Here is a 26,014-nt window from a genome sequence, read left to right as displayed (position 1 = left end):
CTCCCATGTCGGACTTTCCCCAGGCCAGGGGCTGGTGTGCCCCTGGAACTGGTTCTAGCCGGCAGATGCATAGTGAGCACCGGGGTGCCACTTGCAGTCACCTTCCTGTAAAGCCCTGCCTACCCAGGATACACAAAACCCTGTCTGGGATGGTGCTAGCACCGCCCCTGACAAGAAACCCTTTGTCCAAGCTCCCCTCGCTGGAAGGACTCCCAGCTGCAGGGGGTCAGACTTGTGTCTGTGGTGGCAGCATCCATTTTGTGATGCTGAGGCTTCGTTTAACTTTAACCGGGGTTCACAGTTACATACATGTCGTGTCCCTCTAGAAGGGTGGAATGCTAACCCCGTCGCCAGAATTGGCGAGGGGTTAGTATTCCAATTCGTATGACACCTTACTCGACATGTTTTGATAAAGCGATACCAAAGATAGCATTTAACCGCGAGGATTATAATGCACTTAAGGGTATATGGTATGCATTATCATGGAACAGCTATTAGGACTTGGTTCCGCAAGCTGCAAACGGGCTCAGCTCATGCCAGAGCACCATTTCACACGATTCCAAGCACTCTGCCTTCAGGATTGTCAAGGCCTGCCATAGGAGTGACTGATAGGAATCTGTGTGTCCATTTTAGGGTTAGATATAGGTATACTATATCTAAAGCAAAGGGTGATTACACCACCTTGCCCCAGCTGTCGTGCAGCCAGTTGTGTCAGATTTAGATGGCCATCCAGGGGTGTCATAATACATGCTTCAGCCCCTGGTAGGCCCGGGTACACCTATGCCCTGAGTTACAGGGTCAGATAAGGTGGCCCAGTACCAATTGGATAATGCACCTAAGGTACACGTGTCAATTTAGTGAGAGAACAGCAAGGCTGTGGGTCTGAATGGCAGGCCCACAGCCAGAGAAGTCGTAAACCAGTGAAGCAAAAAGCAAAAAATCTGGGGTGATCATAGGATTGCAGACCCTACTCTCCTATATGACCCCCCTCCCCCCCCAAACTTTGGGACAATAAACTAACCTTGACCAGGTGAGTCTTCTTGCTCTAAGTGGAAATACCTGGAGAGCCCATCTGCATTGCCATGATCAGTGCCAGGTCTATGCTCCACTGTAAAATCCATCCCCTGTAGGGAAATGGACCACCTAAGCAGTTTGGGGTTTTCACCCTTCATCTGATTTAGCCACAAGAGGGGCTTATGGTCGGTTTGAATCTTGAAATGAGTGCCAAACAAGTATGGCCTTAGTTTCTTCAGGGCCCAAACCCCAGCAAAGGCCTCCCTCTCAATAGCTGACCAATTTTTCTCTCTGGGGGTCAGCCTTCTGCTTATAAAAGCAATGGGCTGGTCATGACCATCAAAATTCAGTTGAGATAGAACAGCTCCCACACCCAACTCAGAAGCATCTGTTTGGACAATGGATGGTTTGGAGTAGTCTGGACTCTTTAGGATAGGTGCTGTGCACATGGCCTGCTTTAGGTCATCAAATGCTTTTTGACAGCCTGCTGTCCACTGAACTTTCTTTGGCACCTTTTTACTTGTCAGTTCATTAAGTGGAGTCACAATTGATCCATAATTCCTGACAAACTTTCTGTAATAACCAGTCAGGCCCAAGAAAGCTCGAACCTGAGTCTGGGTGGTTGGAGGAGCCCAGTCCCTGATGGACTGTATCTTGCTCTCCAGTGGCTGAACTTGGCCTCCACCTACAAGGTGGCCCAAGTATACAACCTGTGTCTGCGCTATCTGGCACTTTGTGGCCTTGATAGTGAGACCTGCTGCTTGCAGTGCCTCTAACACTTTCCTCAGGTGGACCAGGTGATCCTCCCAGGTGGAACTAAAGACAGCTTTATCATCTAGATATGCTGCACAGAAGTCATCCAGCCCAGTGAGAACTTGATTCACCAGCCTTTGGAAGGTGGCAGGTGCATTTTTCAGACCAAAGGGCATTACCACAAATTGATAATGTCCACCAGGGGTTGAAAATGCTGTCTTGGGCTTGGCATCCTCACCTAACCTGATTTGCCAATACCCAGCTGTCAGGTCAAATGTACCTAGGTAGTTGGCAGAAGCCAATCCATCTATAAGCTCATCTGCCCTTGGTATTGGGTGGGCATCAGTCTTAGTGACTGCATTGAGGCCTCTGTAGTCTACGCAAAACCTCATCTCTTTCTTACCACCCTGGGTGTGAGGCTTTGGCACTAGAACTACTGGACTAGCCGAAGGGCTATCTGAGGGCTCAATGACTCCCAGCTCCAATATTTTCTGCACTTCAGTTGTGATGCAGTCTCTAACATGATCAGGCTGCCTGTAGATTTTACTCTTGACTGGCAGGCTGTCCCCAGTGTCAACCTCATGGGTACACCAATTGGTTTGACTGGGTGTCAGAGAGAACATATGCCTGAAGGATTGAAGAACCTGTTTACAATCCTTCTGGTGATGGTCAGAGAGGCTGCCACAAAAGACAACACCATCCACTGATCCATCATCAGGATTCTGAGTGAGCAGGTCTGGTAGAGGGTCACTCTCTTCCTCCTGTCCCTCATCTGTGGCCATGAGCAAGCTCATGTCCTTCCTGTCGACATATGCTTTGAGCCTGTTTACATGGAGCACCCTGTGGGGGCTCCTGGGAGTTCCAAGGTCCACCAGGTAGGTGACCTCTCCCTTTTGCTCTATGATTGTGTGGGGCTCAGACCATTTGTCTTTGAGTGCTGCTGGGGCCACTGGCTCCAACACCCACACCTTCTGTCCAGGCTGATACACAGTCAGGACAGCCTTTTGGTCATGCCAAGCTTTTTGGAGTTCTTGGCTGGCCTTAAGGTTTTCAGATGCCTTTTCCATATACTCGGCCATCCTGGAGCGGAGACCAAGTACATAGTCCACTATGCTGGTTGCAGGCTTTTTGAGAGGTCTCTCCCATCCTTCCTTCACCAAACACAGGGGTCCTCTCACAAGATGCCCATACAGAAGTTCAAAAGGGCTGAAGCCAACCCCCTTCTGTGGGACCTCTCTGTAAGCAAACAAAAGGCAGGGAATCAGGACATCCCATCTACGCCTGAGCTTTTCAGGTAGTCCATGAATCATCCCTTTTAGGGTCCTGTTGAACCTTTCAACAAGCCCATTGCATTGTGGATGATAGGGTGTAGTGAACTTGTAGTTGACACCACATTCCTTCCACATAGCAGTTAAATAGCTTGACATGAAGTTTGCACCTCTGTCAGAGACAACCTCCTTAGGGAAGTCCACTCTGGAGAACACTCCAACTAGGGCTCTTGCCACTACAGGTGCTATAGTGGTCCTAAGTGGAATAGCTTCAGGATACCTGGTGGCATGATCCACTACCACCAGTATAAACTTGTGCCCTGATGCTGTCTGGGGTTCCATTGGACCAACAATGTCAATCCCCACTTTTTCAAAGGGTACCCCCACCACAGGCATTGGTATAAGGGGGGCCTTTGTTGTGCCACCTGACTTACCACTGGCTTGGCAAGTGACACAGGAGCGACAAAACTCCCTGGTACCTCCATTCATGTGAGGCCAGTGAAAGTGTGAGACAAGCCTGTCCCAAGTCTTTGTCTGGCCTAAGTGTCCTGCTAAGGGAATCTCATGGGCCAAGGTAAGAAGGAAACCTCTCTGAGACAAGGGGGATAACCAGCCTCCTGTTTGCACCAGGTTTGGGGTCTCTTGCCTCAGTGTACAGGAGTCCATCATCCCAGTATACCTTGTGGGTACCTGTGGCGTTCCCTGCAGCCTCAGCAGCAGCCTGCTGTCTGAGGGGTTCAAGGGAAGGGCAGTCTAATTGTTCCTTCCCCAGGTCTTCTCTTGAGGGTCCCCCTGAGCCCAGAAATTCAACTTGATCAAGTTCAAATTCTTTAGGCTCAGTTTCCCTCAATTCCTGTAGGTCAGCCTCCTCTGAGACTTGATCCTCAACCTGGGGCAAGGGGGAAGGCAATGCCTTAACCCTACTGCTCTTCTTCTTGGAAGGTGTCTGGTCCATTGTTCCAGGATCCAGCACCTGTTCAGTGGGGCATTTTCTGGCCTGTGACCTAGTCACAGCAAGCACATGTGCTGGCAAGCCTAACATCTCCATGTGAGTCCTCTGCTCCACTTCTGACCATTGTGATGACTCCAAATCATTGCCCAACAAACAATCCACTGGGAGGTCTGAACTAACTACAACCTTCTTTTGGCCATTTACCCCTCCCCAGGAGAAAGCAACAATCGCCATACTATGACTGGTAGTGACGTTGCTGGCATTGGTCACCAGGAAATCTGTACCTGGCATGATCTGTCCAGGGTCCACAAAGTTAGGTGTCACCATGGTGATTCTGGCACAAGTGTCCCTATAGGCCTGAGCCATTTTGACACTTATCAAAGGTGTCTGCCTGTATTTGCCCAAAGTATTGGGACTGACATCAGGGGATATATCCACATCCCCTGTACAGACAAGGACAGCCTGAGTGAGTGTGCCAACTAAGTTGTCATACCCCTCAGAACCCAAGGTTAACCCAACTAATCCCTTGGGAGGTGCACTGCCACTGCTGACTGTACTAGGGGTGCAGTTGCCTTAGGGGCTGCAGTGGCAGGAGTTTGCCCTCCTTTCTTGGTGCACTCACTAAACCAGTGAGTTTTACTTTTACAGTATTGGCACCACCTTTTAGACTGGCCTTCTTGAGTCTTCTTCTTCTGGGAAGCCTGACCCCCACCCTCTTTGGATTGTTGGGGACCTGTTGAAGACTTCTGGTCATTTTGTTCACCTTTAGTATCTTTACCCTTCTGGTCTGCTTTCTTCTGACCACCCTGGTTCTGGCCCTGGTTCTGCTTAACCCTTGTACTGACCCATCTGTCTGCCTTCTTTCCCAATTCTTGGGGAGAGGTCAGATCTGAGTCAACAAGGTGCTGATGCAACAACTGGTTCTGACAATTGTTTAAAATCTGTTCCCTCATGATCAGATTGTACAATCCTGTATAATCAGTAACCTTACTGCCCAGCAACCAGCCCTCCAAAGCCTTAGTGGCACAATCTACAAAGTCAGACCAGTCCTGAGACTGAGTTTTCTGGGTATCCCTGAACAGCAACCTGTACTGCTCAGTGGTTAGGCCAAACCCATCAATCAGTGTACTCTTCAGGACTTGGTAATTGTTAGCATCCTCAGCTCTAGTAGTGAGGAGCTTATCTCTACCTTTACCTTCAAAGGAGAGCCACAAGACAGCTGCCCACTGACTCTGGGGGACGCACTGGACAGTGCAGGCCCTCTCCAAAGCAGTTATCCATTTGTGGATATCATCCCCTTGTTTAAAGGGGGGCACTATCTTACTCAGGTGTCTAGTATCTAAACTCCTGTCTTTTTCTCTTGGGAGAATGCTGCCACCAGTGAGATCTAACCCACTTAACTTTTGCTCTCTAGCAAAGGCAAGCCTCTCTTTGGCCAGGGCAAGTTCTTCCCTTTCAATCCTCAGATTGGCTTCCCTCATTTTAGCTTCATGCTCCCTTCTCTTAGGGGATGACATCCCTCTATGAGAAGAGGTCTGAGAGCCATTTGTTCGAATGGATCTGTTAGAACCTCTAGATAGAGACCTATCTCGTCCATTCCCAATGTTAAGTCTGCCTGAGAGTGGCCCTGGGGGTCCCCCAAATCCATTCTCATGCCTACTTAAGTTGTTCCTAGTGAGTCTACTGACTTCTACCTGACCTTTTTCTGCCTCATCCCCTGATAACTCATCTTCCTCCTCCCCCTCAGCATCATCTGCTGCCTGGAGGTGGCGGTCAGGGTCACCAAGGGTTCCCTCTAAGGGGGGCATATTCCCATCTGGATGAGAAGGATCTGTGTTAGCAGCCCTCCTAGCATCATAAGTCTCTAAGAGACCAATCAGAAAAGGAATGGTAGGGTTAGAACCCTGTTTTAGCTTCCTGGATGTACAGATTTGTCTCATCTCCTGGAAGCTAAGAGCAGCATATCTGGAAGGGACCTGTGGAGGGTCCACAACCACAAGAGGGGTCTCTGAAGACTCTCCGTGGTTAGACATGCTTCTAGTGTGGTGTAAGTGATGCACCTACCTACACTATTTGTTTGCCTACTGATCCCTTGCTAAGAGTTGTAGTCAAGGTGTGCTAAGCCTTGTTGAACTACAACTGGTTCAGTAGAACTCAGTTTTCTAAGCTAAGTTATATGTACCTTAACTTATGTGATCTTTCACAATGATATTCTTAGGATACGTGTGGTAAAACAACAGCAAGCTCAAATCCCAACCGCTGCTCACCAATGTGAGAAGTTAGCCTGATATATAATGTTCACTATTCTAGTGAGCACTTTGTATCAGTCCAAACAACCCCTATTGATGATTGGTTGTAAGTCAACCTTATAGACCAGCTATCCTAGTAGCATGGATACGAGCAGTCTTCGGGCTAAACTCTAGAGGGCGTGTTAAGCCAGCTGTTATACCATCACATATACCCCTTGAACACCAAGTGAAAGGACACCACACAAGTGTTATGAAAATAAACAGTGTATTTATTTAGATCACAACAGCCCTGTACTCTTTATGAGGACAGGGTACTAAGCACACAACAAAACTCTTACGAAAATACTTTAAGTTGCACAATTTACACAAATGCCCGAGGGGCACGGAAGACCATATACTACAAAAGTGGAATGCGAAATTACTAGCAGGTAAGTACTGGACTAATAGGCTTTGGAATCGCTAGGACTACTTTACTGAACCTTCAGATTACTAGTAGGAGGCCTAGGGGACTCGGGTTCAGAGTTTGCACTCTCACGCGGAATGCGGGACAAAGTCTATGGAGGCTAGTAAAAGCAAAGTTAAGGATATCTGACGAATCCGACTAGTTAGGCTGAAAACGAAAAAGGATCTGGACCCTTTGATAGTGAGGCTATGCTGGGGCACCGAAATGCCGAAGTTACCTAGCCCAGGGGCTGCGGCTGCATAGGTCTGAAAAGACGTCGGGAATCCTCGTTGCAGTCTATGGAGCCTGAAGAAAGAAGTTGCTGGCAGGCGACCAGTGTTGAAGTTCGAAGTGATCCAAGCCTGGATCGAAGATGGATGACACCTGAAAGCAGAGAGGACCAAGTTCTTAATCACTAGCCAGTGATTGTGTGGGCACCAGGATGGCACCGGGCGAAGTCACCTCGACCAGGTGAGTGGGCGACGCTGGGCTCTGCAGTCTCACGGACCAGGAGGCGTTGTCGGCGACCAGGATGGAGGTGCGAGCTGTCCCACGATGGTTGATGCTGTCGACGTCGCTGGACCCAGGATTGGGGCAACAAGTCTTGGCAAATTCAAACCCACGCGGTGGACCTAAAATGGCGTCTGGAGTGGACCAGGAGGGTCCGGGGTGCTCCTCTTTTGGAAGGGAGCAAGGGCCAGTCTGGAGCAACCAGACTAGCAGTGGTGATGTCGTCTGTCGTCGTCGGGAAGGCCACAAGCCAGCGGGCTAGTAGCCAGACAACGCGGTGAGCAGCAAAAAGCAGAAGGGCCCCACGCAGATCTCGTGGATGCTGGGGGGCTGGACTTCGGTGCTGGAGCTGCTCAGGGTCGGGGCTTCTCGGACCCCAAAGCACTCACCAGAGGATCCCTCGGCGGTCGTGCTGGATAGAAGTCGTGCAGTTCTGATGATGGCCGGTCCCTCGAGGTCTCGTCGCACCTACGGTTCTCAGCTTAGCTGTAGAGGTAGGTAGAGGTCAGAGGTGCCAGGGAAGCCGGGTCTCGTCGTGCTGGTCAGTCGGATTCCGGAGGAAGGACGTGCAGCAAACCGCAGTGTTCTTAGATGGTGCCTGCGGATGCAGGGTGACTACTCCTTAGCCACAAGGGAGAAATCTTGAGAAGAAGTTCCTTTCGTAGAAAGTAGTTTCTTGATTCAAAGATGATCTAATTTGGAAGGGTCCCCGCTCCTGCCTTTATCCTAAAGAAAGGGGTGGGTACGCGACTAGGTCCTGCCCTAGGGGTGGGACCAGGAAGGGGGGTGGTTACACCCCTCTCCCATGCCGGACTTTCCCCAGGCCAGGAGCTGGTGTGCCCCTGGAACTGGTTCTAGCCGGCAGATGCATAGTGAGCACCGGGGTGCCACTTGCAGTCACCTTCCTGTAAAGCCCTGCCTACCCAGGATACACAAAACCCTGTCTGGGATGGTGCTAGCACCGCCCCTGACAGGAAACCCTTTGTCCAAGCTCCCCTCGCTGGAAGGACTCCCAGCTGCAGGGGGTCAGACTTGTGTCTGTGGTGGCAGCATCCATTTTGTGATGTTGAGGCTCGAGTTAACTTTAACCGATGTTCACAGTTACATACATGTCGTGTCCCTCTAGAAGGGTGGAATGCTAACCCTGTCGCCAGAATTGGCGAGGGGTTAGTATTCCAATTCGTATGACACCTTACTCGACATGTTTTGATAAAGCGATACCAAAGATAGCATGCGTTATCACGGAACAGCTATTAGGACTTGGTTCCGCAAGCTGCAAACGGGCTCAGCTCATGCCAGAGCACCATCTCACACGATTCCAAGCACTCTGCCTTCAGGATTGTCAAGGCCTGCCATAGGAGTGACTGATAGGAATCTGTGTGTCCATTTTAGGGTTAGATATAGGTATACTATATCTAAAGCAAAGGGTGATTACACCACCTTGCCCCAGCTGTCGTGCAGCCAGTTGTGTCAGATTTAGATGGCCATCCAGGGGTGTCATAATACATGCTTCAGCCCCTGGTAGGCCCTGGGTACACCTATGCCCTGAGTTACAGGGTCTGATAAGGTGTCCCAGTACCAATTGGATAATGCACCTAAGGTACACGTGTCAATTTAGTGAGAGAACAGCAAGGCTGTGGGTCTGATTGGCAGGCCCACAGCCACAGAAGTCGTAAACCAGTGAAGCAAAAAGCAAAAAATCTGGGGTGATCATAGGATTGCAGACCCTACTCTCCTACAGATCGCTCTTTACATCAAGATCTGCTGCTCCATTGCCAAGAAGGATTCTCCACTCCGAGGGCCTCAGAGCCAATTCTCCAAGCCAAAAGCTGCTTTCTCAGTGTTCTCAGGATGTTAACATGTAGGACATTTTCTTAGCCACAATGCGGTTTGGTCCACAAGTTCACCAGGCATTACTGTCTCGACTCCGAACTCCTTAAAGATGGTCATTTTTCCGGATTAGTTGCAGTATTTCCTGGCTTGACTAGCTCCTCAGACCCACCACCTTGGAGGTACATTTTGGGTAGTGATTCAGGAGGGGAGTATTCTGCAAGTTGACATACCATTCAGAAGAACAATTTGTTTATGTTCAGTAACTGTCTTTTGGTAGGGTACTCTGTATGCAGGGTTACGCACCCAAACCCAATTTCCTCCCTTTTCGGAGGAGTGGTCTTGTGACTTTTTATTAAACTCCCAATGTAGCCTTGAGCTGGTAAGCTTGGTGTCCGCCTCTGAGAGCTTAGAGAAAAGGATGGGGAACTGACAGCATTTTGGGATGGCACCATTTACAGCATTGATGTCATGTCTGTGGAGGCTCTAGGATTCAAATCGGAGCTGTGGCACCACCTACTGATGCCAGAGAACTATGTCAACTTTTTCAGAACACAATTTGAAATGGTTTTCTTTTTTTAAATTATATAAATTAACTTTAATTCACCTAATCTTTACCTTTGTAAAACAGAATTGATGGAAACTGAAGCTGAAGATCTAATTGTTCCCAATAATGAGGATGCCTTACTAGAAAGTGTAACCACTGTGCAGGACATCCACAGCCCTACTTGCTTGTTGCCACCAGTTGACAGGTAAATATTCATAATGTGTGCTGTTTGGCCAGAGGGTTATGCCTATCTTAAATGGCCATGCAATCCAGCAGTCTGTGCTATGTATTTGTTGCATCTGTCATCAACTGTGTCTTATGTAGATTAAGTAGGTTACTAATGCTAACTGATTATCCAAGATTATGTATTTCCCTGATGACAGCAAGCATGGGCAAAACCAATAGGTTGTTTCTATCTAAGAGCTATTGGCTATGGCAATGTGTTTTATCCATTATGTACACCAGCTTGGCTGCTGTGCAGCTTGGCTAAATGTTAGTGGCATGGAGTGGAGTTGGGTGGAGTTTAGTGGGGGGAGTGGGGTGGGGTGGGGTGGAGTGGCCTGGGGTAGGTTAGTGGGGTAGTTGAATTGGGATAGAGTAGGGTGGACGGGTGTAGATTGGAGTAGAGTAGATTAGGAGTGCAGTTGAATAGAATGGTGTGGGAATAGATCGGGATAGGGAGTAGTAGTTTGTAGTGTGGTATATTGTGTTAGGGTGAGGTAGATTGGAATGAAATAGTTTGGGGTAGATTGGAGTGGGGTGGATTGTATGGGGTAGATTGGAGTAGGATAGTTTTAGGGTGGGATGGAGTAGGTTAGGTTTGAGTGGAGTGGATTAAGGTGGAGTGGAGTGGATTAAGGTGGAGTGAAATAAGATATTGTGGAGGGAAGTCGAGTGGTGTGTTGTGCGGTGAGTGGTCTGTAGTCGAGTGGCAAGTCATAAACTGTCCTGGAGTAGAGTGTCAAAAAATGGGGTGAAGTGGCATATAGTCAAGTGGAGTAGTGTAGAGTATGCATGGTGTGGTAGCGCACTGCCATTACAGACCACACATTTTCAATTGAAACGACAGTTACATTTGCACTGAAATACTACTTTACTGCCCGCAAACAATGTGCAAATTTTGTCACCTTGTGTATTGATGTGTTTTGATCATATTCAAATATTTGTTTCCACTACACTTCAGAATTACATAAAATGTGCTTAATTTTTACTAGTTATGATATATTCAGAAACATCAGCACGGTTCATTTTTTTAGGTATCGCTCCCACAGCACTTGCACTGTGCTTGTGAAATCTCTTGTATTCAATATATCTTATAAGTCCCCGGGCCAAATTACTGTGTTCATTCACTTTTGTATGGAACTTTTTTTCTTGTTATCTTCCCCTGGCTACACGCATTTTCGATGCTTCTACTAAAACTCTTCACACTGTTTAAGCCCCTTTCACTGTCAAGATGAGATCTCCTGCCTCGGAAAAGGCAGACCGCTACTAACAGTATGCTGGAAAGCTTGCTTTTTACTACTTGGTTGTGTAAAGCAGATGCTTTAGCCTTATAACGTTTGTGGCGTTTCTTATGTTTGCCTCAACACCTTTCTTTGCAGTTTGTAGGCATTATCCAATCGACTTTTTCGACTTAATCTGTTTGGTCATTATTATCAAGTTCTAAATGTTGTAATAAATATTGCTCATCTGAAAGAGACTATTAGTTATAGATTCCTTACCTCAGAAATACCCCCAGGCATCAGGCTCGATCCAGAGAATTTGTTTTGTAGCAGTACCCCTGCACGTCGGTAGGTGTCGTCGATCAACTCCGTGATCGCCGGGATGACGTTGCAGTATCTACTTAGATGCCGCCCCTGCACGCTGACAACAGTTCTTTCTTTTTCAACGCCAGCCAGCTCAGATTTGGGGAGAACTGGACCCTTAGTCACTTTTTGATTTACTATTTTTTGACTTTTATCGACCTCTTTTTAAGTTGTATTGACTCCTGGCTCACGTAGGGATGCCCCATTGTCGGACTGGCTTCAAACTTTGCGACTCCTGCCACAATTTGATGTCGTTTGCATGCCCACACCTCTTCTGCCTCTGGTGTTAGGAGTGTGACTACAACCCAAAGTCGTGCTCCGACGGTCGGGCCATGAACCCGAAGTTTTTGCTGGAACTTTCCTGACAGCTTCTCGAGGCCCGGCAGTCAGCTTGGCGTCGCTCGAGGTTCGGGTCGAGAGGGAGGTCGTGGGATCGGTCGCGGAGTCACCACTATCAATCCTCATCGAAGTCTTCGACTTCAGGTAAGTCGAAGCACAAGAAGAGGGCAAAGACGCACCACCCCTCTTTGCCTTTTCCCCGTCCGTCGGCCGACAGGATGCGGAAGGTCATAGTCCTTTGACTCCGCCTGCAGCACCTGTTGGGTCGGCTCCCAGCTTCCTCCCTTTCCGGGAGCAGGAGTGACCCCTGCCCAACTTCGTACCTTTTATGAAGCCCTCCACTCCATCTTTGGGCAGCCACACTCAGCCGGCACATGTTTGGGCCATGCAGACTTGGCTGGGCCCCCAGGGATCCAGGCCAGGATCTAGATTGGCGCTGGTTGAACTTACGACACCTCCTCTGGAGCCGAATCCATTGACGACACCTCAGCCCCCCTCCGACGCCAGTTGACTCAAGTTGTGAGCATCTAGTAGATCATTTATACACCGGGGTGAGCGAAGGATGGGCAAAACAAAGTAACAAAATGATTTAAGGGGAGTAAACACAATAATCATTTACAGGAATAATATTCAAAACTGAAATCATATACTGAAATAATGAACAATACTATAGTATGTCCGATGCACTTAAAACAAAAAGAAAAGAAATTGCCCCTCCTGTTAAGGTAAGAACTTCTTCATGAGGAATCTTTTTGCTTCCACTTTGAAAGCAGCCTTGCAAGAGATCCTCTGAATTTCAGGTGGAAGAGAGTTCCAGATTTTAGGAGCAGAGCCAGAGAAGGCTCGTTGGGAAGTTCTCTTTTTGCGAAGGATCTGTGGTTTCAAGAGGAGGGAATTGGCACTCCTTGACAATCTACCTCCTCCAGATAGTTCTAGTTTTTGTGCAAGGTAGGTGGGGGTTTTGAAGTGGAGGGCTTTGTGTGAAAGGCAGGCAATCTTCAGTTGAATTCGAGCTTCGTAGGGTAGCCAATTTAGCGATTTTAAAACCGGAGAGCTGTATGCATTTCGCTTCTGGCCGCTGCATTCAGTGAAGCCTTTAGGGGGGCCAAAGAGTGTTTAGGGAGGCCACATAGCGTAGCACTGCCATAGTCAAGTCTCTGTATGACAAGCGCTTGGACCACTTGCTTGAAATCTGCTTGCAGTAGGAAAGGTTTGTGATTCCTGAGTGTTCTCAGAAGGTGGTTAGCTCCCTTGCACACCTTGCTAATGTGAGACTTCATATTCAGATACTTGTCCAGGGTAATTCCTAGGGATTTAGCGGAGTCGATAAGGGGCTGGGGACAGTTGAAAGCGGTGAGTTGGTTCATCCATAGGTCGATTTTAGGAGTATGTTTCGGAGGAGAATTGAAGAGGAATTATGTTTTGGAGGTGCTTAGCAGGAGGTGGTTCTAAGTTAACCAATTTTGGGTAGTCAGAATCCGGAGAGGAGATTTTCAGATAGTTGTGATCATCTGCATACACATGGAACCGAATGTCTAAGGATTTTAGAACATTAGCTAATGGTTCCAGGAACAGATTGAAGAGAATGGGAGATAAGGAGGATCCTTGGGGAACCACCATGCTGACTAGGGATGGCTGGGAGAGTGAGTGGTTTGCTTTAACTTTTTGGGTTCTGTTCCGCAAGAAGGACGAAAACCAATGCAACACCTGACCTGAAAGGCCCATCCTTTGCTCCAGAATGAATAGGAGGTTGTCAGGATTGACAGTGTCAAATGCGGAGGAAAGGTCAAGTAGGATAAGGAGGCAGGATTAATTTCGATCAAGCATTGTTAAGATGTCATCTATCACATGAGTGATAGGGGAGAGAGGGCCTGATTACAACGGGTTGCTAGGTCAGCTGTATTGATATCTCCGAGGTCCCTTTTCCAAATCTTTGTTTTTTTTGTGCCTTACTCTGATAAACCTCCGAGTTGATATGGAAGGAAATGATGTGGTGATCCGACCAAAGGAAATGATGTGATGGTCCAACCAATCACATGGTATGATGGAATCCAATGAGATGGATTGACCTTTGGGGATGATGAGGTCTATAGTTTCCCCTTTTATGTGAGTAGGCTGGTCACAATGTTGAATCAAATCGTGGTCGTGTAAGAAGGAGTTTAGGCATGAAACTGCTTGATCATAAGTGTTAGACCAGTGAAGGTTAAAGTCCCCCAGGTCGACGTGGGACTGGGCTGAGTCCACATTTCCAGAGATGATTTCCATTAATTGTTCAATGAAGGGGAGATTGTCGCTTAGGGGGGTGATAGAATGAGTGTAGTTTGCAAACCAGATGATTGTTAGCAGAGATGTTGAGACAAAGGTATACGAACGTTACCGGCGAAGATGACTCTGAAAGGGAGATCGCAAGCATCCTCCGATGTATACAAGCTAGGCCACCACCCTGCTGCTTAGCTCTGTCAAGACGAATGATGTCATGGGTGGGGGGCACCAAGAGGTCGAGAATTGGAGTGGATGAAAGGTTGAGCCAAGTTTCTGTTAGGATAATGATGTCTATCTCATTCTGTTGAATGAGGTCAAAGATCTCGGAGGCGTGTTTGCTAGGCCACCTACAATTGAGTAGTATTCATTTGAGTGGAGCCGGAATATGGGGGGGGGGAGGGGTCTGCAAGATATTGACTTGCTTGTGGGTATCGTTATTTATGACTGAAGTTGAGGTAGCGTTCTCTGTTAGGGTTAGAATGAATGGTTTGGATTATTCCATTTGGATTCGTTTTGAGGTCCGTGTTGGACGAATAAGACTTGAGAAGACTGTCGATTTATTTGGGCGTGAGACAGGACGTGCTTCTTGGACGATAGGCTACGTTAGTAGAGGAACAGATTTGGAGGTGATCGGTGACAGGGGATAGTCACGGGGAGGTGTGTCAGTGGCATTGGCGGGAGCTTTGGGCCTGTTCGGACAAGCGAGGAGGGGGCTTTACGAGGGGAGATATTCAAGTGAAAGGGTTTTCAAACCGAGGGAGAGATGGTGCAGCTGGAGTGAGATGTCCAAGTGTGCCAACAGGTCTGGGTGTTGGGAGAGGGGAGGAAATGGAGTCTGGAGATCTGGAGAGGGTGACTAAATGTGTTAGAGGAGTCCGAAGCGGTAATGGAGGATACAGTGGGAGAGGGTGGGTCCCTGCATATGAGCGGCATTCTGGGAGGCAAGGACCAGGAAGTTGATTGGGTGTGGAGAGTTTCGGAGGGTGACGGGTGCCGATGAGTGTTAAAGGGGTCAGTGGCGCTAATAGGAGAATCAGAGGGGGGGTTGGTCACTGAATGTTAGAGGTGTGTCAGGAAGTATTGATAAGGAGGTTGGGAGTGGTGATAGGGTTAATGGTCGCGAAATATGATTTGAATGTGATTCGAACCCTTCTGCAGTATGCAGGGGCAAGGGAAGGGTGGAGAGAGAGGAGGGGTGTGAATCTGAGGGGGGAGTGGGAGCAATGATTCTCCAGTATTAGGGTGTCTTTCATAGATTCACATGCTTGAATATTCCCCGTCGTCGAAGTGGGAGTCCCACAGTAAATAAAATAGCAATAACATACTAATAACATATGTATGTAAATACATAACACATAAAATATATACTAGAAAAATATAGTAAATACTCAAAAAACAACTCCTACATAGGAATACATGGTAGAGAGAGAAAACACTTGTAACATATTCCTGTCATTATGTTAGTCCTAACTACAGCCAATCAGGCGCCAGCACCCTTCCAGAACCTTCTCCTCAGAGCTCAGACCCTCAGATTTTCTACCACACGTTGTGTGAAGGGAGTCTCCCTGAGCTCTGCTTAGTTTTCTCAACTTCTTCAAGTTTTCCAGTCTTTTCCGCATGTCTTCAAGTAAGAAGTCTTTATTTAGACCTTGTTCTTCTTGTGGGAAATTGCGTCTTTACTCTGAGGACCCCCACAAGAAGCGCATTTATTGTCTTTATCCCGACCATGAGGTTGGTAAATGCAAGTTTTGCAGAACTTTCTATACTAAGACTCTTAAGGACAGAGAAGGCAGTCTCCTCATTTGGCTCCAGAGACTTAAAGATAAGGATTCTGCACTGTCGGATGCAGAAAGTATGCTATCTGGACCTTCTAAAGCAGCCTCCAAGCATAGTAGTGTGCAGGATACGCCTTCTCCTTTTCTAAAAAGGAAGAAACTTTCCCTGTCTGTGGCTCCTGCGGTGTCCTCACCACCTCCTACTACCTTTACGCCCACGAGACCTGGCTTTCAGGCGTCTTCTGCTGCCTCCCATCATGTTACTTCTCCGAAACATGTTTCATCACGATCGTATCAACGACCAGATCTGCAGTCTCTGGATCGTCGACGGCGACAGTGACGATGACATCAGCCTCTGGATCGTCGTAGACGTCTTCCATGTCAACTAAGGTATCGCTCAGCTTGAAGACTGTCTCGTTGACGATACCTATTGCCTCGTCGTCGACAAAGAAATCTGCTTTGTCGTCTAACTTGCCCCAGTATTGGAACTTTCATAGATTCCCATGCTTTGTATCATTCCCCGTCGTCGGAATGGGAGCCTCGGTACATAGTAAAAACCATAGTAGTAAGCACAAAGTGAAAAAATAGGCCTAGGCCTCATCTCATTTTGTAGCTTATCCACCTCTTTTTGTAAAAGAGACCAAATTTCTGCAGCAGCCAATCAGAGCAGCCTCACCCCATAGAACCTTCCTGAGAGAAGCTCAGAGCCTCAGATTTTCTACCGCACGTTGTGCAAGGGAGTCTCCATTGAGCTCTGCTCAGTTTTCTTCAGTTTTTCTTCAACTACTTGGATTTTTTCTCAGCATGTCGGAGAGGAAAGCCCTTTTTAGAGCCTGTGCCACCTGCTCTAAGAAGAGGTTGTTTATCGAGGATAAACATGAGGATTGTATTTACTGTTTGTACCCGGACCATGTTCCAACTGACTGTCCGATTTGCAGATCCTTCTCAGCCAAGACCCAGAGGGACAGGGAAGGACGTCTCCTCACATGGCTCCAGAAGGTGAAAGACCGAAAAGACATCATCTCCTCGGACAGTGAGGGCTCCTCGTCTATGGTGTCATCCAGAAGGTCTCAAAAAAGGGGTAGGTCCCCCCTTTCTGCTTCAGACGAGTCCCATCACAAGGCCTTACCAGGGACCTCTGACAGGTCTGCCAGGCCGGCTGCCCAAAAATCTCCTCACCGAGGTGAAAAGGAGAGGCAGGGTAAGCCTGAGGAACTTCTGACCTCGAAAAAGGTGAGAAAGGCTTCTACAGTCTCTTCACCTTCTTCAGAAACGGATCGTGGGGTCAAAAAGCCCTCAACCCCGACTCCAGAGGTCGCTTCAGACAAGAAGCAGAAGCCGTCGACGACTAAACTCCCAGGTACGTCGTCTACGAGCGTAAAAAAGGACAGCTCTGCCAAGGTTGCCTCGTCGACGGGCTCGTCGACGACGGCTGCGTCGACGCCTACACCGTCGACTGTTTTCAAGGCTCCGGAATCCTGCTCGTCGTCGACGAGAGTGACCACCTCCACGTCGACGACCATGTCTGCAAAGCTGCCGTCGACGGCTGTGTCGTCGACGAGAACGACTTCAACGACGACGATGTCGACGACGCCGGTTGCCATGTTGATGACGACGAGCTCGTCGACGGTCCCGTCGACGATTCCACCATCGTCGACGATGAGCTTCACCTCGTCGACGACGCTATCCTCGTCGACGAAGACAGTTTCTATATCTACTCTTACACTGTCGGCACAGGCACAGAAGACCTTCCCGTCGACGACGGCCTCGTCGACGAGGGCCTCGTCGACGACGACCTCGTCGACGAGGGAAATGTCGGAAAAACAAGTTTTTTCGCGGAAAAGGAAGCAGATCACGCCAGAGATGACGTCTCCTCGCCAGGTGCAGAAGCTACCACCATCACTACTATTGGAGGATGACTCTGAGGAAGAGATTTTCAGTGACTTTGGGCAGGCCTATAGCCCTTCTGACCTCCAGGTTAAGGTGCAGGAGTTTAGCTCTGAGGAGGAGCAGATGGAACGGCAACACTATGCTCCAGAGCATTATTATGAGGAGGAACATACTGCTACCAGGCACGTGCCTCCACAACAACCGATGCGTCAGTTACCGGAGGGTATGGTGGCAATACCATCCACTTTAGTGGCGGATTTACAACTTATGTTGCGTGATTACAAGCAACGATTCCCGGCGCCTCCGGAAGCCCAACAAGTGCGCCCCACGACCCCTCCGCCTCAGACATTACGTCCGGTGGCAGACCATTCTTTACCCCCAAGAGAGCGTGCCACTGCGCTGGAAGTGCGCCCTCAGGAGGTAGTACAGGTGCAAGACACTGATGATGATGATAATGACGCTGCGTCTTCAGATGCAGACCAGCAAGTGGATCCTGATCAAGATCAACAGGCTCCATGGAATACTGCGGACCCTATCGATCCGGATAACACCGACCCGGATAATATAACTTCGCCTCCAGCGGATGTTGGAGGGTTTCACAATTTAATGGACAGGGCATCCAAGAGATTTGGCCTCCCAGTGACCACAGTGCAATCGGATTGCTTCTTGTATGACTTTAAAGAACCTTTCAGGAAGTCAGTGAGGTCCATTCCAATCATTGAGCATGTCTGGTCTGAGGGCTTGAAGGCTATGCATAATCCGGCCACAGTCCTCCCGGTGCTACCAAGACTGGAAAAGAAATACAAGGCACCTGATGGCAGTCCAGCATGTTTACTTGGCCAACCGAAACCGGATTCGGTCATTTCGCAGGCTGCCCAGAGCAAGTCCAAGAATCCTTCAGCACCGATGACTACGCCGCCGGATAAGGAGGGCAGGCGCCTAGACAATGTGGGCAAGAGATTTTCAGCTATGGCCAGTCTTCTGGTTAGGGCAGCCAATGCGTTAGCGATTCTGGGACGCTATGATAGACAAATGTGGTGCGATCTTGCCCCATTTGTAGACGAACTGCAGGATTCGGCTAAGGAGGATGTGAAGAAAATTTTGCTCGAAGGAGAGCGAGCCTCTTCGGAGGTCATTGATGTGGCAATGGATATTGCAACCACCGCATTCCGAGCGCTAGCCGGCTCGGCGGTTCTGCGACGCCAGGGGTGGTTAAAGGCCACATGGTTCAGACAGGAGGTTCAGAATAAGATCTTGGATCTTCCATATGACGGTGAGATGCTATTTGGCAAGCACGTCGATGAGGCCCTGCAAGGAATAAAAAAGGACACGGATACAGCTAAGTCCTTGGGTACATTGCAGTATCGTAAGGTGCCCTTCAGAGGAGCTAGAGGAAGAGGTTTTTCTTCTTATCGTGGAGGTAATCAAAATCGCTACTCTTCGGGTTCTCAGTCCAGCCAGTCGTACAAGCCACAATACTCTCAAAGAGGCTCTTTCTCTCGCCAGCAGCCTAAAGGACGTCAGGGGCAACAGAGAAGAGACAACACAAGGAAACAATAGCGGCCAGGTGGCTCTTTCCACTGTTCCTGTCCCCTCATTCACACCTGTGGGGGGCAGGATTTCCCATTGCCTACACAACTGGATGATGATTACATCAGATCAGTGGGTCCTCCAAATTGTCAGAGAAGGACACACATTGGAGTTTCAGGACCTTCCTCCAACAAGAGCGCCGGATGCCTTCCCTCCGAAACATCTCAAGCTCCTTCATCTCGAAGCCCACCAACTTTTCACCAAGGGGGCAGTAGAGCCTGTACCCCTTTCGCAGAAGGGGAAAGGGTTCTATTCCAGGTTCTTCCTGGTTCGGAAGACAAGGAACAAATGGCGTCCAATTTTAGATCTACGGCAGCTCAACACTTATCTCGTGAAGTTGTCCTTCAGGATGGTCACTCTTCAGGACATCCTTCGTCTGCTCAATCCAGGGGATTGTATGGCGACCCTCGATTTGGAAGACGCCTACTTTCACGTTCCTATCCATCCAGCTCACAGGCAATATCTGCGTTTTACAGTGGACAAGAGTCACTTTCAATTCAAGGTACTGCCATTTGGTCTCCGATCCGCCCCACGGATCTTCACAAAGGTTCTTGCTCCGGTGGCAGCTTTTCTCAGAAAACAAGCTATTCAGGTGTTTCCATACCTGGACGATTGGCTGCTGAAAGCTCCATCTCTTCAAGAAGCGTCCAGTGCAGTCCGGACGTGCAAGGATCTGTTCGAGCGGCTAGGTCTTCGACTCAACAGGGAGAAATCGGTCTTATACCCATCAAGGTCAGCAAGGTTCCTAGGAGCCATCCTAAACACGGACACTTGCTTAGCCCTTCCATCGGAGGAGCGCCAGACCAAACTAATGTGTTCAGCTCGTCTTCTCCAATCTCGAAAGACACTGACAGTTCGCAAATACAAATCACTACTCGGATCGATTTCATCTTGCATTCCTTTAGTTCCGCACTGCAGGCTCAAAATGCGCCCACTACAAGAACAACTGGACAGACAGTGGCGGCAGGTCACAGGATCCTTCGACGACAAGCTTGTCGTTACCAAAGAAATGAGAAAAGCAGGCGGCTGGTGGCTGGAAAAAGACAATCTTTCCAGGGGCCTATCGTTCCTCATTCCTCCATCTCCCCTGATTGTAACAACGGATGCTTCCATGGAAGGATGGGGAGCGGTCCTCCAGGAGCTGAAGGTCAGCGGTCACTGGAGTCCAGTGCAACGCAAGTTCCATATCAACCTCCTGGAACTTCTCGCGATCCGCTTGGCTCTTCAAGCTTTTCTTCCGAGAATTCAAAACAGGACAGTGCTGGTCCGTACGGACAACACTACGGCCATGCACTACATAAACAAACAGGGTGGCACAAGATCCTCCACCCTCTCCAAGGAAGCCCAAACGATATGGAACTGGTTGATACAAAACAACGTCTCACTCTCAGCGGAACATCTAGCGGGGACACTCAATGTCAAGGCGGACGCTTTGAGTCGTCAGAGGACAGTCTCTCACGAGTGGGAACTGGATCAGACCGTTCTGGAGGAAATCTTTGCTCGTTGGGGGACACCATCTATCGACCTGTTTGCGACTCCCCAGAACGCCAAATGCCTGTCCTTCGCAAGCAGGGTTCACCATCGGGAATCCCTGGGGAATGCGCTTTTGATTGCCTGGTCAGGCGCCTTTGTTTACGCCTTTCCTCCCATTCCTCTGATTCCGAGGTTGGTCAGCAAACTCAAGGTGGAACCGTGCAGGATGATTTTGATCGCTCCAGCATGGCCCAGACAAGTTTGGTACTCGGAGCTTCTTCTCCTCTCACAGGACCAGCCAGTTCTCCTGCAGCCTGTTCCACAGTTGCTAACAATGTCTCACGGTCAGGTTCTACATCCGGACTTGAAGTCCCTGCGATTGACAGCGTGGCTCCTGAGTTCAGAGAGTTCCAGGGATTAGATCTCTCAAGTGAATGTAGAGACATTCTAGCTCAGGCTCGAGCCCCTAGTACCAACAAGGCCTATCGTGCCAAATGGAAGAGATTCTGTGTTTGGTGCCAAAAGGAAGGTTTACACCCGTATACTTCTTCTCCACACAAGCTCTTGCCTTACATTCTTTCGCTGGCAAAATCGGGATTGGCTCCATCGTCGATAAAGGTCCATCTGGCAGCCATCTCTAGATTCAGACGTTCATCTTCAGGGCCTTCCCTATGGTCGGCCAGGATCGTCAAGCAATTCCTGAAAGGTTTATTCAAGGTTTTTCCTCCAGTCCGCCCACCTCCTCCGACCTGGCACTTGAATCTAGTTTTGTCATCCCTCATGAAAGCCCCTTTTGAACCTGTGCATAAGTCTGACCTTAAGTTTCTTTCCTGGAAAGTGGCTCTTCTCTTAGCCTTGACATCGGCTCGCAGAGTAAGCGAAATCCAGGCTTTCACGATTGAGGAACCATTTCTCCAGTTTAAGAATAATGTGCTGATTCTACGGACGAATCCTAAATTTATCCCGAAAGTTCCTTCGGAATTCCACCTAAATGAACCCGTGGTCTTGAAACCATTTTTTCCAAAACCTTCTTCACCTGCGGAAAGAACTCTGCACTCTCTGGACATTCACAGATGCCTGAAATTCTATCTGGAACGCACGAAGCAGTTCAGGAAATCTTCACAGCTCTTTGTTTCCTTCAGTGCTCCACGCAAGGGTTGTGCAGTTTCTAAGGCTTGTATTTCCCGTTGGATTTCCAGTGCTATACAATTTTGTCACCAGGCGGCTGGGAAACCTCTGCAGCGAGCAGTGCGTGCTCACTCTACCAGATCCATGGCTTCATCTGCGGCGTTATTCGCAGGAGTCCCTATCAAGGACATTTGCAGGGCGGCAACGTGGAGTAGTGTCCACACCTTCACCCGCCACTATTGCCTGGATTCTTCTGTGAAGGAGGATGCAGCAGTGGGCCAAGCAGTCCTGAGGAATCTTTTCCAATAAGTCGGTGAGCTTTCCTTTCTATCCCGCCTTCCTTTGCATATTTTGTATACTGCTTTATTGTCATGTTTCATGATCCTATGTGTTCTGCTGTTTTAACAGTGATGTGTCACTTTTTTAGGTTCAGGTATGACAAAATATGTTTTTTTCTTTACTGCTAGTTACTCTGATACAAAGCATGGGAATCTATGAAAGTTCCAATACTGGGGCAAGAAAACAAGTTACTTACCTGTAACTTTGGTTCCCCAGTATTGGTAACTTTCATAGATTCCCATGCGCCCACCCACCTCCCCTGGGAAAGCTCACTCTTCTGATCTTGGTGGATAGCTGTATACAACGGCTACGAAAATCTGAGGCTCTGAGCTTCTCTCAGGAAGGTTCTATGGGGTGAGGCTGCTCTGATTGGCTGCTGCAGAAATTTGGTCTCTTTTACAAAAAGAGGTGGATAAGCTACAAAATGAGATGAGGCCTAGGCCTATTTTTTCACTTTGTGCTTACTACTATGGTTTTTACTATGTACCGAGGCTCCCATTCCGACGACGGGGAATGATACAAAGCATGGGAATCTATGAAAGTTACCAATACTGGGGAACCAAAGTTACAGGTAAGTAACTTGTTTTCTTACCGTCTGCAATGGTTAAATCGACGGCGGCTCCGTCGCCGGTGGATCCTTCTGCAGCGACTTCGTCGACGCCTCTGCCATCATAGTCGTCGGCACCATCGAAGACACCGTCGACGGTGGTTCCATGTTCATTTGCTTCATTGCCTTTGGTGCCTTTGTCTTCCACCGGGTCTGGCTTTTCCGCCGCCGACCCCTTGCACCATCGTCGTCAGCGGCCAGTTGACCAGCTGTCCATCCCAGATCCACAGCCTCCCTCGCCCATGTTTGCCACGGGCTCTGAGCAGGACTCTAACAATGATGTGGGTGATTCCTTCAGAGTGGCACGCAGTACTTCGGTTTTAATTATCAAGTGCCAGGATTATGGTGATGATGACGACCAATATTCTCAGGCAGAGGAACATTATGTGCAGGTTCCAACTGCTACGCTGCCTTTGTCGCTCATCTCAAATCTCCAACATATGTTGGATGACTACAACCGGCGTCTCCCGCCCTCTCCACAGTGTTCGCCGGTGCCTCATGCGCCTGCGGCTTCGGCGGCTCCTGTCGCTGTTCCACCACCACAGCCACCAACGCCTTCTCCTCAAGTTCAGACGTCAGTGAAAATACACACTAAGGTGTACCCTGTTGGTGATGACGACGTCATTCCAGAACGGGAAGATGGAGAAGTTCACGACGATGATGATGATGACGACACCACACACATGGCGGAGTGGGACGACTACCAAATCCAGACGCCTTCACCTCCTCCAGTGGAGCCTGGGGATTCGCCTCCGGTGGACATTGCAAGTTTCCATCAGCTGATGGATAGAGCGGCCAGCTTTTTAAGCTTCCCAGAGTCCAGAGGGAGGAGGACTGTTCCCTCTATGATTTTAAAAATCAACCGTTCAAGCAAGTCCACACTATACCCATCATAGATTTTATATGGACTGAATAGGTGAAATAAATGCAAACTCCAAATTCACTACCAGCACAACTGCCTCACCTTGAGAAAAATTACAAGGCGCCCATCGGTTCTCCAGCGTGCCTTGTTGCTCATCTGAAGCCTGACTCAGTGGTCACTCAAGCTGCACAACGTCGTTCACGTAATCCGACATCTCCAATTACGGCTCCTCCGGATAGGAAGGGTCGTCGCCTGGACGCTATTGGACGCAAATTCTCCACTATGGCATCCACTACGGTGAGGGCGGCTAATGCTTTAGCCATCTTAGGCCGCTACGACCGCCAGATGTGGTCGGACTTGTCTGCCCTGGTGGCCCTCATCCCTGACGCTTCCAAGGAGGAAGCCTTAAAGATTCTGCAGGACGGAGAGAGGACATCGGAGGAAATCATTGATTGCACAGTTGACATTGCGAGCACTGGCTTTCGTCATCTTGCTGGGGCAGCGGTCTTGCGGAGGCAGGGTTGGTTACGGTCCACCTCTTTCGGCCAGGAGGTACAAGCAAATATCCTTCATATGCTGTATGACGGTGAGTCGCTTTTTGGGGCGCATGTAGATGAGGCATTACAGTCCATTAAGAAGGACACTGATACTGCTTGCTCATTGGGGACTTTACAGTTTCGGAAGCAGCCTTTTCGTGGTGCACGTGGACGCGGCACCTCCTCAACTTTTCGTGAAGGAAACACTCAGTATCGCTCCTACCACCAAGGTAATCAACGTTACTCATCCAACCAACAGCAGTCCACCCGACAGTAGTCGTCCAAATCCTACAGGGGAAAATCCTCATATAGAGGATCCACTCCCAAACGACAATGACTTGTGTATCCCCCCCCCCCCCAGTGTTGGAGGTCGAATCTCCCTGTTCTTTTCTCAGTGGTCCTCCATCACCTCGGACCGCTGGGTTCTGGACATTGTGGCAAAGGGCCATGCTCTAGAGTTCATCAAGATTCCTCCTCCCACTCCACCGTTTGGCCCGCCCCCTCTCCACCTCAAGGAGCTTTTCCATCAAGTTCGTCTTTAATTCAAAAAGGTGCCATCGAAGTGGTTCCCAAGTCTGAGGGGAAAGGGTTTCTATTCCTGTTTTTTCCTAATACTCAAGAAGCCGGGAGGCTGGCGACCGATCATGGATTTGCGAGAACTCAACAGGTATCTCAAGAGCCAATCCTTCTGCATGCTTACACTAATAGAGATCTTGCGTCTTCTCTCCATGGGGGACTTCATGACCACCATCGACCTTCAGGATGCTTACTTCCATGTTCCAATTCTCCAAAGGCATCAAAGTACTTGCGCTTCCGGGTGGGACTGAGAGACTTCCAGTTCAAGGTGTTGCCTTTCGGCCTCGGTCTGCCCCTCGTGTCTTCACAAAAGTATTGGCTCCAGTAGTGGCTTACCTGCGTCTCCAGGGCGTCCAAATCTTTCCATATCTGGACGACTGCCTCCTCAAGTCAGTCTCGCAAACAGCTGCTTCAAGACACTCGCCTTTGTCAGGACGTGTTTCGATCTCTCGGCCTAGCCATCAATGCCGACAAGTTCCAGGTCGAACCGGCTCCCCGCAGGAATTTTCTGGAAGCAACTTTAGACACAATGCTTACAAAGGCATTTGTGTCCCAAGAGCTTCAACAAAAAATCCTCCACTTGGTGTCTCTGATTCGGGCAAAACAGTCCGTTTCAGTATGGATCTTAAAGTCATTTCTGAGGATGGCATCGTCTTGTATTGCACTGATCCCAAATTGCAGGCTACGGACTCTCCCCATTCAGGAGGAATTGGACGTAAAGTGGCGTCTGGTCACCGGTTCTTTCAACGACCTCGTCTGTGTCACCGCTCGCATGAGAACAGCTCTCCAGTGGTGGGCGCAACCATCCAACCTTGCAACAGGGACTTTTCCTCTCCACCACTCCAGAACTCACGCTAACAACGGACGCCTCCTTAGAAGGCTGGGGTGCTCACCTTCAAGGCCTCTCCATCAAGGACGAATGGTCTCTGCTTCAGCGTTCTTGGCACATCAACAGGCTGGAGTTGATGGCCATTTTTCTGTCACTCAAGTCGTTCCATCCTGTGATTCATTGGGAGTCGGTGCTCATTCAGACGGACAATACCACCAGTATGCACTATGTCAACAAGCAGGGCGAAACCAGGTCTCCACTCTTGTCTCTGCTGGCTCAGTCGATCTGGGATTGGGCATTTCGTCATCAAGTTACCCTGACGGCGGTGCATCTGCCGGGCGTCTCCAACATCCTAGCAGATTCCCTCAGCAGGTCCACGTCGTCGACCCACGAGTGTGAGTTGCGTCAACCAACTCTCGATCTCGTTTTTCAAAGGTG

General features: G+C 49.1%; 1 protein-coding gene across 3 annotated transcripts in view; it reads left to right on the top strand.

The window, feature by feature from the left end:
• Window positions 1-26,014, top strand: part of AHCTF1 (AT-hook containing transcription factor 1) — a 1,100,496-nt gene that overhangs the window by 695,719 nt on the left and 378,763 nt on the right. For all 3 annotated transcript variants that reach the window (XM_086927206.1, XM_086927204.1, XM_086927205.1), the window contains one exon: window positions 9,650-9,770. In XM_086927206.1, coding sequence (XP_086783332.1) covers window positions 9,650-9,770 — 121 coding nt within the window. The remainder of the gene's footprint in view (window positions 1-9,649; window positions 9,771-26,014) is intronic.

This window comes from Lissotriton vulgaris, chromosome 6 (assembly GCF_964263255.1).
Source record: "Lissotriton vulgaris chromosome 6, aLisVul1.2, whole genome shotgun sequence".
Classification (NCBI taxonomy): Eukaryota; Metazoa; Chordata; class Amphibia; order Caudata; family Salamandridae; genus Lissotriton; species Lissotriton vulgaris.
The sequence above is the reverse complement of the archived record's forward strand: the minus strand, read 5'-3'. Positions and strand labels throughout refer to the sequence as shown.